The sequence below is a fragment of the Pinus tabuliformis genome, chromosome Q (assembly GCF_031772625.1).
Source record: "Pinus tabuliformis cultivar Carrire ecotype Pingquan chromosome Q, CPIR1, whole genome shotgun sequence".
NCBI lineage: Eukaryota > Viridiplantae > Streptophyta > Pinopsida > Pinales > Pinaceae > Pinus > Pinus tabuliformis.
The window spans coordinates 1,303,566,782-1,303,583,466 of record NC_142296.1 but is presented as its reverse complement, the minus strand read 5'-3'; the positions used below and the strand labels follow the sequence as shown (position 1 = coordinate 1,303,583,466).

The 16,685-nt window shown below is 39.3% G+C and overlaps 1 protein-coding gene across 3 annotated transcripts in view; it reads right to left on the bottom strand.

Moving 5' to 3' along the window:
* LOC149224614 (hyperosmolality-gated Ca2+ permeable channel 2.3-like) overlaps nucleotides 1-16,685 on the bottom strand; it is a 373,352-nt gene that overhangs the window by 49,982 nt on the left and 306,685 nt on the right. For all 3 annotated transcript variants that reach the window (XM_089386187.1, XM_089386185.1, XM_089386186.1), the window contains 2 exons: nucleotides 13,866-14,145; nucleotides 2,001-2,276 (listed from right to left, as the gene is read on the bottom strand). In XM_089386187.1, the coding sequence (XP_089242313.1) occupies nucleotides 2,001-2,276; nucleotides 13,866-14,145 (556 nt within the window). The remainder of the gene's footprint in view (nucleotides 1-2,000; nucleotides 2,277-13,865; nucleotides 14,146-16,685) is intronic.

The window sequence follows — 16,685 nt, the reverse complement described above, 5'->3', positions numbered from 1 at the left end:
CCAAATCATAAAGAACAATGAGACAATAAGACACAAGATATAGGTGATCAACTAGGGCCAAAACCTCTCCAACTGAGAGAAAAACCCACCAGAATCCTTCCTTTCTTATAGAACTTCAATTGACGAATTCCAAGACCTATGACCCTTGACCAAGACCCTCCAAGACCAAGTCATCCTTCCTTCTTGATGAGTTTTCCTTACACAACTTCTAGCAACAAACTTCAACCTTCTAGCAACTTCGACCTCAACAACAATTTCTGCAACTTTGACCTAACAACTTCAGAAACTTTGACCTAGTTGCTTCATAACTTTGACCTTGATGCAACTTCAACAGTTTCGACCTAACAACTTCACAACTTCAACCTTGATGCAACTTCAGCAATTTTGACCTAGCAACTTCACAACTTCAATCTTGCAGCTTCACAGTTTCGACATTGCAGCTTCACAGCTTCAATCTTGCAGCTTCAAAATTTCGTCTAGCCTAGAAACTATAGAAACCCTAATGAAAGAAAGAGATAGAGAGAGAGAGGCCCAAAAACTTCGATCTTGATCTTCTTCTTGTTCTTCGTCCTTTTCCAACTTCTATCTTGAGGAGATCGAACTTGCTTGAGTGAGCGTGCAAATGAGGTCGAATTCCTTCTTATTTATAGGCTTGTGAGGGGTACGAATTGCTATCTTGAGGCCAACTTGTCCCTTCATGTAGGCTGACTTGATCTTTGTGCCATGATGAGGTCTTGGAGGGTATTTTGACTCTATTTTGACTCAATATTTTTTTCTTTACAATATATAACATGCCCAAATGGGTCCTCAATACATGACAATGACTCAATTGACTTTATGACAAACCTAGAAGCACTCAATAGGTGCTTGCCCTAAAAATAAATTTGCCTTGAGCATGAAACCCATGCCTCAAGAACACAAATAATAAATTTATTTTTCTCTTTTCATTAAATACATAAAATCACGATTAGATATGGTATTATGAAGACCGAACCTAGTTACATATTTCAACAATTCACACCTTGACTTAATTAATTCTAATTAATTAACCAGTTTTTCTAAGTTTAGACTTAGGAAACATTAAAAAATAGGTCAATAATCTAATTAAGTCATCTCTAGGTGGAATTTCCAAAAACAATTTCTGGGTTTTGGAGATGTCATGTATTCTAGCCTCTCTACCAAATTTTGTGGCTAAAACAAATCCAGTGCTACGGAAACTAACATACACTTGGTTGTTGGTTTATAATAATACATCTCTTAAGCAAGTTTATAACAGCACTAAGCTACTTTTCAGGTCTGAAATTTAAGGGGATTAATACACAAGAAATGCCTCACAACCCTTAATCCTACAACATAATGCCAATAGTCAGATTCAAATTTAGACATTGAGAATTAACTTGATTAACAGCTGGAAACCATACAGAGTTAGATTATTTTATTAATACCAACCAAATGCTTGTTGATGATGACTAATTCGATATGAGTACTCTACATGAAAAACAAGAAATCCAACCATAATTTGAAAGATCTTTAGAGTATAGTTAAAATAATGCATCGGGCTAATAGACACCCAAGAAAGATCATTCCAACATACAAAAAGGAATCAAGTGGGACAATACTCTACACGATGCATACAAAAGGTATGTTGACCATCTCATGAAATGTTTTTGCATGCGTTTGAAATCACCTTAAAATCCTCCGCATAAATCATTATCAATTGAAGGAGAATATAACTAGAAAAAGAAAATGGGTTGGTATTTAAATTGTTTGTGACTATATTCAATGATCTAAATATCAGCAATTCCAAACAGCACACAATCAAATGCATGACCATATATAAAAATTAATATTCATGAACAAAATTACTGTTGAAACAGTGATCGTAAGAGGTAGCATGGTTTTCTTCATACATGAAGAGCAAGTTAGAACACAAATTTGAGAAGGAGCATCTTATTTTACATTCTCTTCAAATTCAAGTGAAAGGAAAATTTAGAAGTCACCTGATTCCGATAGAAAATGTAGCCGACAAAAAAATATACAAGCAGGAAAGGCATAATTAGAGGTGCCAACAAGGAATATGTGAAGCCAAGGAGCCCAAAAAGGAGCACTTTTGGTATGTCACGATGGTAAGGAAATAATGGTGCGCAATCAGCATCGTCTGTGACTTTGCAACAGTGCCTTGTCAAAAAGTTTGTAATAAGGGGGAAAAGTCGAGCAATTTCTAAAGATAATCCTGTCCATCCAGATGTCAAAACATAAGCGGTGAAGAATGTCGCCTGCATCCAAAAATAAGACTGTGTTATAAAAATAAGACTATGAAGGCTGCTTGACATGAGGAATTAGCATACCCCATAGCATCAACCTAGATGAGTAGACATATGAAAGGAATGGAATCTTCCACCCATGCATTGTATTTAATTCGAGTGTCTATTTTTCCTTATTTAGCAATGGCACTCCTAAATTTACTCTCACTCTTGTAATGATAAGCAACATTAAGATGTAACACTGCATCTCATAGGCCGATTTGGCCTTATGGATGCTAAATAAAAATTCTATCCCTCTCTACATGTGCATCGTACATACATGTTATAATCAGAATGTAGTCAAAATATCATGGTGTTGTTGTGTCATTACATTTGTTCTTCTATAATACCTTTCTACCATCAGTGCCAAGAACATTCTCCACATTCCACTGACAGGCAAATCCACGAGGCACTGGGATGAGCATAGAACCAAACAAACACAGACAATATACTGAGGAAACTAGGCCTTTGCATTAACTGCTACAAAACTATGGCCCTTTGGGGGAGGGTGTCATGTCTACTTTATTTCCCTGAACAATACTTACTGCTAGACTGTGCATCAGTGTATAGAGCTAGATGCCAACCATCTCCTTTGCCTGGAAGGCTATAATTTATGTAGCAAGGTTCTGCTCAGATTCATTGTATCTTGAGGACCCTTGTTTGTGTTAGTCCCTGTTGATTTTTGTGTAGCATTGGGAGGTATTCCCACATGCCAAGAGGCCTCCTAAGCTGGCCTAGAAAAATTATGGAAATTAAAATAATTTTTATTTTTTATTTTTGGGGCATCATGCAGGCTCCAAAATGTCAATTCAGGCCCACCATAAAAGGGTGTGACCCTTGCTAGAATTCACCCCATTTGACTAGTATATAACATATATACACAATGAGACTTCCTCATTTTGATCACCCACAACACATCTTCTCAAGCTGCCACAGAAAGGAGCAGAATGGGGGACGAATTGACCAAGGTTGACCGAATGTGAATTTGACTGAGTTTGACCGAAATGTCTGCCTGAGTTTGAACAGAGGAAGAGGACTGTTTGACCAAGAATCCGGCTGTGTTTGACCACAGAATCTGGCTGAGTTTGACTACAGAAGAGAACAGTTTGGCCACAGGTTTGACCACAGGTCCGAATTTGACTGCAGGAGTCAACTGCAGGTCTGAGTTGACCACAGGGGCTAAGTTGACCAGGACAAAAGTCTGACCAGATTTGACTTATTTGGAATTTTGACCAGTGTTGACTGATTGGAAAATTGACTAGGTTTGACTGGTGTTTAGACTTGGATTTTGGAACAGATTTCTAAGAAATTTTGGACTTGTAAATCTTGCTGGAGGATAATTTCTCGTAGTAGAAAATTTTTGGAAGTTTGAGTTTCTTAGGGTAAATTTTGTTGTGTCTATTGTGCATAGCTGTCTCTTTATGATCTTGCTATTTTCTCTGCATTACTATTGAAATCGTGTGTATAATTGCTCAATGATGTCAGTGGCATAAGATAAACTGTATAGTGGCATAAAATAAACTGTTATAAGGGATATTTCATGGTTCCTAGCCAAAGAAATCTTAAGGTCCTTTACGAGACCTTCCACCTCTACAGGCTTGGAGTTAAATCCACATACCTTATACGACCGAGTGACGTTGAGACCCAGTTGCTTCATAACTTTTAAGGGCATAATATTTGCAAAAGCCCTTGAGTCTGACATAGAATTGTGTAAGAAGAGGTCACTGATAGCCAAAGTGAGCATAAATGGTTCACACCCAAGGTTTTGGTTAGGAATATGAATGTTTTGAAAGGCTTCAGGTAATTCTTCTTCTTGAATACCTAGGGACTTCTTAATTTGTTGTTGTTGCATGGAAGTTTTGCAATCTCTTTCAAAGGAATGAGTATGGTTATTTTTCCTATGACAACCACTATGTCAATGTCAAGCTTAGCCACTTTTCCCTTCTCATTCTTCTTGCTATTTTCCTTCCTAGGGGGATCCTTATTTGAATTTCCTTTGGTTGGGGGATCCTTCTTGGGAGGAATTTCAAAGAGAGACTCCTTGAGAGGAGCTTGCTCAGGTAATGAGTCTTCTTTAGATGGTTCCTTGGAGGTTGTAGGGTCTTTGATATTATGAATATTGGATCCTTTTGAACCTTCCCTTGCTATCAGAGTTAAGAATGGGTTCCTCCTTATCGTCCTTAAGGGTGACCTCACTAATGGGAGGGTGTGTATATGATCCTCCTAGCAAAATGTTGAAGATGTCATATTTGACAAGGTTAGCTTGCTCATCAACTTCCTCATCCTCACTCTCTCCCTCTTCACTTCACTCTTCCTCAGAAGATGAGTCTAGCTTAACAACGTTAGTTGGGGCCAAAGTGTTTGGGAATTGAGACGAGCTTGGCCTATCTTCTTCACCTTGCCTTTTGGGAAAGGGTTTTGCTTTGGGAATATAACTAGATTTTTGGGCCCTTTCCAAGGCAGTGATTTTATCCATGATAACCCTGTCACGTGCGTTGGCTTCTTCGGCGAATTTCTCCATTTTCTTGAAGATGGCAAGGAGGGTTTCTTCATGTTGATCTTTGGACTTCTCCTTCCAGATCTCGGTTGTAGCTCTAAGGTGGTGAATGACATCTACCTTAGAGATTCGTAGCTTTTCCTCAAATTCTATTGCTATCATTTTGGCTTCAGCCAATGTGGAAGGTTTCTTGTCCCTTAATACATAAGTTAAGTGGCCACCCACAACTTTTATGAATTTATCAAGCATATTATCTTCAGATGGTTTCAAATGATCAGGTATATCCTTGACTACCCTATCAAATTTTTGAATGAATTCTCGTACGTCTTCCCTTCCCTTGGTTATTTGATAGAATTTTCCAATGTTAAAGGTTCCTTGGGCATTGCATGACCACCTCTTCATGAATAGGTCTTCCAAGTCATTAGAGTCTTTTATGCATGCTGGGGGAAGGCTAAGGTACCATTCTCTTGCTTGTCCTTCAAGCGATAAAGCAAAAAGCATCATGAGCATATCTTAATCGAAGATCATCCTAAGGGACCTTTGCCAATGAAATTCTTCAATAAATCCATGGGTAGTCCAAGTAGCATCCCCTTTGATCTTTGGTAACCATCAATTATATTTCTCAGGAAACAGTTTGGGATCATCACTCAATTTCAAAGGGGCGAAGACATTAACCAAGTGTCTTTCACTTTTAGTCATCTTGGGTTGATCTTATTTTGGGTTAGTGTTAGAACTAGATGACATCGTAGGGGATGGATCATTGACTTCTCAAATTCAGTGAGAAGGGCAGTTCCAATAGGTGATTGAGTTCACTCTCCCATTTTTGCAGCAACCATAGTTAAAGGAGGAATGTTGTCACCTTGAAGTAAACCAAAGGTTTCGACAATGAGTGGAGTCACCAAAGGAATACTTGTAGATGCCGTCAATGGATCAATTCCTCAACGATTCACTAGGGCAGTAGACCTTCTTCCTCCTCGGCAACACCGCCAAAATGTTACCGCTCAAACTAGCAAGGGTCCTAAAAGCGGATCCTTGAAGGGTTACTACTAGGCTAAGGGCAACAATGGAGAGATAGCCCACTGTCACCTTGGCTAAGGCTCCCTTACTCTTTACGAACTTTCACCGATGGTAGGAGACCCAGTATATGGAAAGTCACTTGTAGAGCATGAATCAACTAATGGGTGTGAAATGACTTTAATGATCGTTTTCCTAGAAGGAGGTTAAGAATGTTACATGCCTACTCTTTAAGCATGGTACAAATCTTTCTAAGAGGAGGAGGTGAGGATTTAAGGGTTAGGTTAAGGGAGTATGGCTTTTTCGGACTGTTTTGGGTTGATTAGACCTGTTGTTGGAGGTCGAAGTTCACTAGGTTTGACCAAGCTGAATTGACGAAGGAATCTACCCTGTTGACCAGCATTGACTTTTCTAGTTAGGGCTTTTTACTGATGTTACAAAAGATCAGATTTGTAAATTGTACTATCTCTCTCTCCGTTGAACTATTGAAGAATATAAGAAGGATTGATCAAGGGTTTCCCCAAATTGGGGTTTGTCCCTGGTTGGTGCCACATCTTGTGTCCTCGTCGTGGCTTCTCTTCTACTATTTATGTTTATGTTCTATTTGCATTTTACTATCATGTTGATGTGATTGCTAAATTGGATATTGATATTGGGTTTAATAAAGAAATTGAAGTAAAACTGCTCTAAAGCATAGAACATGCTATTGTTACTTAAAATTAACAAGGTTCAAAGAAGCAATGTCAAGCAAGACCGAGATTCAAAGATGGAAGAAAGGGTAGATGCTTCATTTGTAACAGGTTTGGCCACTATGCTAGGGAGTGTCATAATAGAAGGGATACACCTCGGGATGATGACAACAACAACCGCAACAATTTCAGGGGCAACAACAATCAAAGGAATGGCAGGTTCAACAACAAAGGAAAAAGGAATGCTTCTGCTACTCAACTTGGAAATGATTGACCTCCCAAAAAATCAAGAAACTCCAGGTATGATGAATCTAATGTTGTAGATAAAAAGCAAAAAGAAATTTATCTTATATTTTCCCTCTCTACTACCTCTCCTTCGAATACCTTGGGAAATTGGTTGATTGATAGTGGTACCTTAAGGCAATTCACTGGTTACAAGGAGGCTCTTTCAAATCTGATAGAAAAGGATACAAATTCATAAATCATTCTTGGAGACAATGCCACCTATCCCATGAAAGGAGTTGGGAATGTTACTTTTCAATTGAATCAAGGTAACGTCATTCATCTACAAGAATTACTATATGTACATGATCTGAAGAAGAACCTGGTATTTATCTTGCCAATGGAGGACAAAGGATTCAAGGTGGCATTCATTGATGGAAAGGTATGTGTTTGGAAAAGAAATTTCAAAGAGGCATTTACTCTTGGATTTAGGGTTGATAGCCTATATCAAGTTGGAGGAAGTCCATTGGGAGTTATGTCTTGCGACACATCTCTTCAATCCAAATTATGGCACCGGAGGTTTGCTCATCTACATTATAAGGCTCTACCCGATGCAAGGAAGACGGTGACAGGTATTCCCGAATTTAAAGTAGAACATAAAGGTGTTTGTCAGGGACGTGTCGAAGGAAAACATACAAGGGGACCATTCCCCTCAAGTGATAGCAAGACCACCGACATTTTGCAATTGGTTTATTCTGATCTATCTGGTATGTTGTTTGTGACATGTTTGGGAGGATATTTATATTATGCTATCTTTGTGGGTGACTTCTCTTGCAAAACTTGGATTTATTTCTTGAAGAATAAGGACGAAGTGTTCACATGGTTCCACTCTTTCAAAGCCTTGGTTGAAAATAGGGAAGAAAATCAAAATATTGAGGACTGATAATGGAACCAAATATGAATCAAATGAGTTCAATGACTATTTTAGAGAAGTTGGCATTAAGAGGGAGACTACTACCGCATATACTCTTGATCAAAATGGTGTTGCTGAAAGGAAGAATAGTTCTATTATAGAAGCCACTCATGCCATGCTTCATGATCAAGGCTTTCTAAAGTTCCTATGGGGAGAAGCTGCCAACACTGTCGTGTATGTTCAAAATAGATGCCCACATCAAGCATTGGACTCCAAAACTCCCGAAGAAGTTTTCACTGGTAAGAAACCTGATGTTTCTCACTTTAGAATTTTTGGTAGCCCTGTGTATTTTCATGTGCTGAAAGAAAAGAGAAGCAAATTGGATGCATCTGGGAAGAAAGGAACATTTGTGGGCTACAGTGAAACTTCAAAGGCATATAGAATCTATGTGCCTGGTCAAAAAGAAGTGGAGATAAGTCATGATGTCACCTTTGATGAAGATGTTGCCCTTGGGAAGATTAGGAACTTTCATATTCCAAGGAAGGACAAAGAAGCAGATACAGGAAAGTAGGGAGAACCGCAGGATGCGCTCATGCCCAGTGTTAAATAACCGATGGATCCCACTGATCCACCTCCCCATGAGCCCTCCTCAAAAAGGAGACCCTCATGGCTTAGGGATACCCTCGAAAAATGTCGAGAGGCATATTGCACCAAAGGGGACATTTCGTGAAAGTAAGAAGCCGAAGAGGTACCAAGTACCTAGCGCCATGAGCACCATTGTTCAAATTGAGAGCCTTCCACATATGAAGACGCTGTGAAGCACCAAATTTGGAAGGATGCTATGAACGAAGAATCTGAGTCAATTATGAAGAATGATGTCTGGGATGTGGTCCCTAGACCCAAGGACAAATTTGTTCTCACCTAGAAATGGCTTTACAAGATCAAGCATGGAGCTGATGGAAGTGCTAAGAAGTTCAAGCCCAGGTTTGTTGCTTGAGACTTCTCTCAAATGGAAGGTGTTGACTATGATGAGATATTTGCACCATTGCCCGATATACCACCATTCGTTCAATCATTGCCCTTGTTGCCTCTCAAGGATGGAATTTACATCAAATGGATGTCAAGATGCCTTCTTGCATGGTTCACTTAAAGAGGAAGTCTATGTAGAACAACCTGAGGGGTTCGAAGTTCTAGATCGAAAGTCACATGTATGCAGGTTGAAGAAAACCCTCTATGGGTTGAAGCAAGCTCCTTGGGCTTGGTATGAGAGGATCAACAATTATCTGATGAAGATGGGTTTTACAAGAAGTGAAGTTAATCTGAACCTTTACTTTAAGGTTGAAAATGATAGACCTCTCATCTTGGTACTTTATGTGAACAATCTCTTTCTAACAGGTGCAGACCCTCTTATTTATCAATGCAAGAGGGAGTTGGCTTCCGAATTCGAGATGAAGGACCTAGGATTGATGCTCTACTTCCTAGGCTTGGAAGTCTAGCAAAAGCCAAGTGAGTTTTTCCTTTCCCAAGGAAAATACATCATGAAGCTACTTGATATATTTGGGATGGTGAATTGCAAGTCCGTAACTACTCCGATGGAACTTAACTTCAAGAAGTTATGTGGAAGTGTTGTTGTGCCCGATTAGGGAAATCTTTCTAAGTATCGTCAACTCGTGGGGGCCCTGATGTTTTTGGTGAACTCTCGTCCAGACATATGCTTTGTCGTGAATACATTGAGTCAATTCATGATCGAGCCTCATCACATACATTGGATTGCTGCCAAGAATCTCTTGCGATATCTCAGGGGCACAGTGACCTATGGACTAAGATACATTGTCAGGAATTTGAGGCTCCATGGTTATTCTGATGCTGACTGGGCTGGCAGTGTGGTGGATCATAAGAGCACATCTGGATGTTGCTTCTTACTAGGTTTTGCTTCGATATCCTGGATGAGCAAGAAGCAGAAATCAATTACTTTGAGCACAGCTAAGGCCGAATATATTGCTGCTAGTATGGCCTCCTGTAAAGTTGTTTGGTTGAGGAAGCTCTTTAGTGAGCTATTTGGGCATGTGTTGGATACCATCGTGATCTACTGCGACAACCAAAGTGGGATTCGTCTTTCTGAGAATCCTGTGTTACATGACCGCTCCAAGCATATTGATATCAAGTAACACTTCATTCGAGATATGGGACAACAGGGAGCAATAAGGCTCCATCACACTGGGACTAATGATCAGGTAGCATATATTCTTACGAAGCCCCTGGGGAAGGTCAAATTCTTCACCTTCCGTGAACGACTTGGAGTCTTGGAGAGACCCTCTTATGAGGGTCTTGTTTGAATTGGATATTGAGCTCTGGGAGCTTTGGGGAACTTGGGGGTACTTCTTGGAGCCATGAGAGACCATAGGGTGAGTGGTTCACCTTCCCCTAGCGATGTGCTGTGTACAAGGTGAGTGGTTCACCTTCTCCTGTGATACCCCATGATGGTTGATATGTGCATAGGATGAGTGGTTCACCTTCGCCTATGGCATATGAGCAGGATGAATGGCTCACCTTCTCTTGTTGATACATCCTACCCATGCAGTTCGGGACTCATGGGAAGTACCTCTCATCTAGCCAATGAGTAGGGAAATGAGGATAGGGACCATAGTACTACCGATGGACGCATCGTGTACTACCGTACTCCCTATGCTAGGATGTTTGATATTGATCTGGGATCAATGGAGACTAACTTCGAGTCAGTGGAGAGTGGTATGATACACTCTCGATCATTTCTTCTTCATTATTTCTTCATGGTTTAGCAGAGCAGAGCATGGATGATAGAGATGGTACAAATTGTCAGTTGATTTAGCAGGTGGATTTCTCCCTAGTTGAGAGGGAGTGTTAAAATTGGCAACTAGGGCCAAACTCCACCTTAGACAGCTCATATGATGGAGATGATATTTTTATTGGATTCCTCTTTCCGAGAGGTGTAGGATTGATCTAAAGATCATCTCATTTTGACAAGTATAAATGGAATTATGAATTTATTTCTTCTATGGACAAATTGTCAAGGTCGGCCAAAAGTCTAATGTAGGCTCATGAAGCCCAATAGACATGTCTCTTCACCCTCAACGTTGTGTATATATAGAGGAGTCATTTTCCTCATTTGGTCACTCATCAACACACATCTTTCTCTCTCTTCATCTGATTGGGTCATACAAATTTCAGGCAGCCTGTTCTTCTCGACACGTGCGAAGAGTTGACTAGATATTTTTGTTCTCTGCATTGACCGAGTTGCAGCCAGCTTTGACCAACGTTGACCGAGTAGTGTTTGACTGTTTGATTGTGTTTTTGGTGGAAGTTTCTCTGTTTGGGCAGTCTGCATATTCTAGCACAGAAATTAAGATTTTCTGTGCAAGTTGACCAACATTGACTGCAGCAAGTTTGACCGCAGTGTTGACCAACTTTGACCAAGAATTTTCAGACTGTTTTGAACTGATTTGGACTATCCCTAAAGGCTGTGTTAACTGGGTTTGACCGAGCTGATTGGAAGGAGATATTCTACTGGTTTGACCAAATTTGACTTTCTGGTTAGGGCATCCTGTTGATTGCAATTTGACTAGATTGTTTTGATAATTTTTGGGCAAGTGAATTTTGTATATTGTACTCTCTCTCTCTCTCTTTGCTGAACTTTTGAAGAATAATAAGAAGATTTGATCAAACGGTTTTCCCTACGTTGGGGTTTTTCCGTGGCATCCGCCAAATATTGTGTCCTCGTCTTGTCTTGTCTTCTGCTTATTGTTGATGTTCTATCTGCATTTACTATCAATGTTATTGTGATTTCTAATCTAGAAATTGATATTGGGCTAATAAGAAAAATTGAAGTAAATTGCTCTTTGTTGAAGAATCTAGGGCAAATGAAGTTAATGAGATTCTTCTAGTCATGATAACTATTTGTGAGGTATTTTTAACTTTTTCTTCTTAGCACAATCTTCACTTGTTATTATTAGAGTGTGTCTTCTTATATTCATCAAATAGTTACCAAAAACAAAGAGACAAGAACACAAGATGTTGGCTTTCTGCCAAGGCCAAAACCTCTCACTCTTTAAGAGGAAAACCCGCACAAAATTCTTCTTATAGAGATTCCAATTGACGAATACCAAGACCATGACCCTTGACCTATTAGGCCACTCCAAGACCAAGACACCAATCCTCTTTTTTGTCACTGCTGATATCATCATCAACACTGCTGCTTCACCGAGGTCATCATTAATGCACCTTCACCGAGATATTCATAATAATGAGATCATTACTGCTGCACCATAGCTCCATCTTCACTTAGATCATCACTGCACTCTCACTCAGATTATCACCATGTTAATGAGGTCTCTATCCTGAGATATGTATGTATATACATGTGAAAGCTGCACCGACATCTTCAATATGACCTTGTCTTCATCAAGATTGTGTCCGAGACCATGGTTGTCACTGTGCCGAGATAATGACTGTGTTTGGTATACCGAGTGTATAACAGTGAGGTCACAATCATGCCGAGACTGTGACTATGTCTAGAGAGTGATGCCAAGTGTGTATGACTGAAAGTTCCTTGCACCAAGATCCTTATCATGATAGATATGCTGAGACTGTTCTAGTATACCAAGATTGTGATCATGATGATCATCCAAGAAACACAGAAACACTGTACTCATCCGAGATTTTGAACCACTGTCCTCATCTGAAAATACTGTACCACTGTACTTATCCGATATTTCTGAGCCACCGTACTTGTCCGAGATTTCAAAGGATCCGAAATTCTGTCCTGTACTTATGCGAAGATCAGCGGGGTATTTATAGTAATTTCGTGTCCATAAGAAGCCAACTTGACCAAGTGAGCCGATGTGTCTCCTTATATGAGCCGACATGTCTTCTTTTAATTCGATTTGCAGGCCGACATGACGAAGAGGATTGTGCTTGTTATTTGGAGGGCTTCTTGACATTGTTTACGACTCAAATACATTTGATACATGCCCAAGAAGGGTTCTTCATGAACTTGACTCTTTGACCTTTAAGCATAAATCCTAAAAATTCTTGCTGATGAAACCCATGAAGCAAGCATAATAATAAATTCATTTTCTTGTCTACAAAAATCATAATTACAATGTCTTTATGAAGACCGAACCTAGTTACCCTTTCTTCAACACTCTTAAGCATAGAAGATACCATTGTTATAAGATAAGATAAGATAATTTTATTAATGTCCAACAAATGACCATAATAGGTCAACGGGACTGTCGGTTACAATGATTACATCATGCCAAACCGGTGGACCAAACAGTCCCCTTTAACATTTCTTTTAAAAATCAGAAAATAGATCTATAATCTAAGTAAATGTAAATGTAGAAGCTAGAAGCTCTCGTCTTCGAAACAAAGCACTGCGATGAAGCAAAGAGGGAGAAGAAGAAGCAGGGAAGGAGTCTCTTGTCCAGTTCCTACTCCTAATATCCGAGGTCGAGAGAAGAAAACTGAGAGAAGCTTGTCAAAGTCTGCTGTCCTGTGGACATACTGGGCTGTGTGCTGTTATCTAATATTAACAAATTCGAACCCAACCATGCGACATAGTCTTTATGTTGCAAAATCTATCATGTTTAAATGATTATAGAGCTAAAATCTAACACTTTCAGGGCACAAAATTTTGCTGTTCTGTCTGTATTCTTGCAGAAATAGAGGGAAATAGTACAATACTACAGATTTGTAGTCTTGAGCCAAATTGACTATTTGCATGGTGAATCTGCATCTTTCTTTCACTGTTTCTTGATGAATAATTTAAAGCTCTGAACCAAACAGCAAAGAAATTGCAGGTTTGAGGCATGTTTTCTCAAATTTAGGAATACCCCCTCAAGCTGACAAGAATCAGCCTGCAAGTGAGAATGAGTGTGATTAAGTGACATGACACACCCCCTAGTGATATCCGGACACTTTGGATTATCTTCTATGCAAAATTTTGCTGGTCAATAACAGACAGAACAGGCATCCATGAAAATATAGAAAACTATAGTCATTCTAAAATCAAATATTTCTACTAATCTGTATAAATTTCATTTCTTTACAATGACTTTATTCAGTGAAATCTGAAGAGGCTTATTTTGCTGAAATGGGTTCACAATTGTCACCCCTTATGAGCCTATAAAAATGCTTCACATGGACAATTATGCATTGACAGAGCAGTATGGTAGAATTTGACTTCTCACCTGGCCAGGAACTGCAACTGCAAGCTGCCGAGGAATATCTTTAGGATTAGAAATGAAAGTATTGATTTGGCTAATAACTGATCCTGACAGTACAGTTGCAAAGAACACATTCCATATTGTGAAGTACAACATCATGACGCATGCACTCTTCATCTTGCCACCATTGGAGATATAACCTCGCATGGCGGCAAAGAGCATCATTATAGGAGGAACAATGAAGAGAAACATTTGCAGAATCAAACTGGGGAGGTAACCGGTTACTATATCACCTACAATTGTTCTGCACACAGAAAAATGAAAAACAGATGCCAACCATAAGCACAATCTAAGAGGGGAATTTCTTAAAATGTACTTGAAATGAAGAAAATAAAATTTATAGCAAAGTTATTTACAATTATCTTTCCAAGAAGCTTTATTAAAAGTAAGCCTATTCACAGTAGATGTTCTAATTAAGAATTTTATTCCATTTTTGCTACCCAAAAATCAATGAAATAAAATCATAAAAACATCGAAACATTGCATGGATTTATATCATATGCACTTATCATAGACAAGATGACATGAAATAGCCACATTCCTGGCTTGGTATAGACAACTGCAACTATAGAGGTTAAAATGGATGGACCTCAGTCTTCAGATACAAACTGTTCAATTATAGCATTACCTACGTAGCAGTAAACAAACATGAAATTGAATTTGTTAACAACAACAACAACGTATATAGTAACAATATTGGCAGTGAAGCTAATTTCAGAAAAGAACCTCAACAAAGAACATGGCAGAGCACAAGGGATGATTTATTGCCTCTTTAGGTATTTATGTCCTCTTTCCTAAGTCTATCTTAGGAAAAGTACAATAATTAAAGTCAATTAATATTTGTGAACTATTAAGTCATTTTCTAAGGATAAATAATAAATTACTTAAAGTGACTTGAAAACAATTTCAACCATTGATCTCCTAGATCTTCTAACAGGGAGATTAGGGTTAGCAATTTGGGCTTAACAAAGAGTATAAATGAAAGTCTAAGGGAGAGGTGAAGATATAGATAGAGAAGAAAGGCAGCTACAACATTTTTGGGAAAGTGATTTTCTCAAGGATAGTGAATTCTCTGGAGCAAGAAGCTTAGTTAGTCTGAGGAAATAGTTAGACTGAGGAAAAAGAAGGAGAATACAAGGATAATTTCGGGAGTGTTTCTAGGAGGTCAATTTGTTGGAGAATGGAGAGGCCCAATTGTTGAAGGGAGAATGAGGCGCAGTTGCTAAGGAGGCTAATTTACCAGGCCCAAAGTGCGCAGAGGCTGAGCGAGGGCAAGGCGTAAGGGTCAATTTTCTGGTGATAGGTGCGTCAATTTTCTCCAAGCCGAATATCTTAAGTGGCTAGATTCTAGTTGGCCGAAATTCCTTGGGCCTAATTATTCTAGTGGGCCGAGTTGCAGGTTCTAGTCACTATATTTTTCTTTGTAAATTCTTTGTGGATCAAAACTTTGATTTTATAGATTAATTAATGAAGGAGTATTGTTGTGGGTGTTTATCTTTTGTAAGTGTGATTGAACTCTCTGATTTTATTTTCGCTACACATAAATTTATGGATGTTAAAATACCAGTGATTTTAATTTTCAACAATTCCAAATTTCTTTGGCTAATAAAATAAATTGTTGGGAATAATTAATTGTTGCGAGAAAATAAATCTGGGCTAGTATAAGGAGATTTAACATGGTATCGGAGCTCTTTTACCCACCATTTTGTGGGTGATATCCCTAGGAGATTTCTTTTTTCTCCAAGATGGTCCTTAACCGGTAGCCAACAACCCCTTGCAGCCACCAACTAGCTCGTTATGCCATTTCTCCACCACTAGAGCCAACCATGTGGTCCCTCACCCATCCACCATGATCGTAAGTTTGAAGGTGGGCCTCCTGAACCTAAAGGTATGCCTTGTCATTTGGTAATTGAGTATTGTAGTTTGGTTATCATGGACACTTTTGGGCATGGATTAGTGTGGGGATTTGGCGGAAAGAATGGGTTAGGCCTATGCTCTCATTTGGATATTAACCTTGGATTCTAGTCCCATGGTTTCTCTTTCACTGACCATTTGGCTTTATGGATGGTATTTCACAGGAAACCCTAATTTTGGTTGCGTGGTCCCGCTTCCTCATCCACATATATTGCCCCCTTTCCACTCATTATAACCCCATTCATCATTTCTAACACCTGGGTCCACATTCCTCCACAAGGTCCACAGACGGTTAGCTTTCCCCTTCCACTTGCCCACACCCTGGGTTAGGCCCGGAATGATGCCCTAGACGTTGATGCAGCTAAAAAGAAACGTAAAAGCATAATTGGCCACATTCAATAGGAAAATGTACCACAAAATGGCCATGGCCCTAGTTCCTACAGGCCCTAGATGAACCTCCTTTATCATTTAGGAACCCATCATTGTCCCAAACCCTGATGGAAAATGAAACACCCTACCTTAAAAGAGGGTACACACTGCTATATCTCACACTTTATGCTCTTACCCCTTGAGCCTCGAGCAGATAATCAAAGAAAAATCATAAAAAGGCAAAAGGCAAATAAAGAAGGGTGGAAAAATCAAGGTCAGGGCACCTCATGTACCATGATTTCTCCCTCCTATACATTATATACTCAAGTGTGGGCTTCCCTTTAATTAGCTATCCTTGTACCCCAGCATGTGGCCCAGGGTTGCCCCTTCTCATCCCTACTTCATTCACCTCTCTATCACATACTACCCCTTTTAAAGGATGTACCTTGAACCTATTATTCCCTTTAGAAGTACAAACCACCTATTGGATACTTGGCTAAC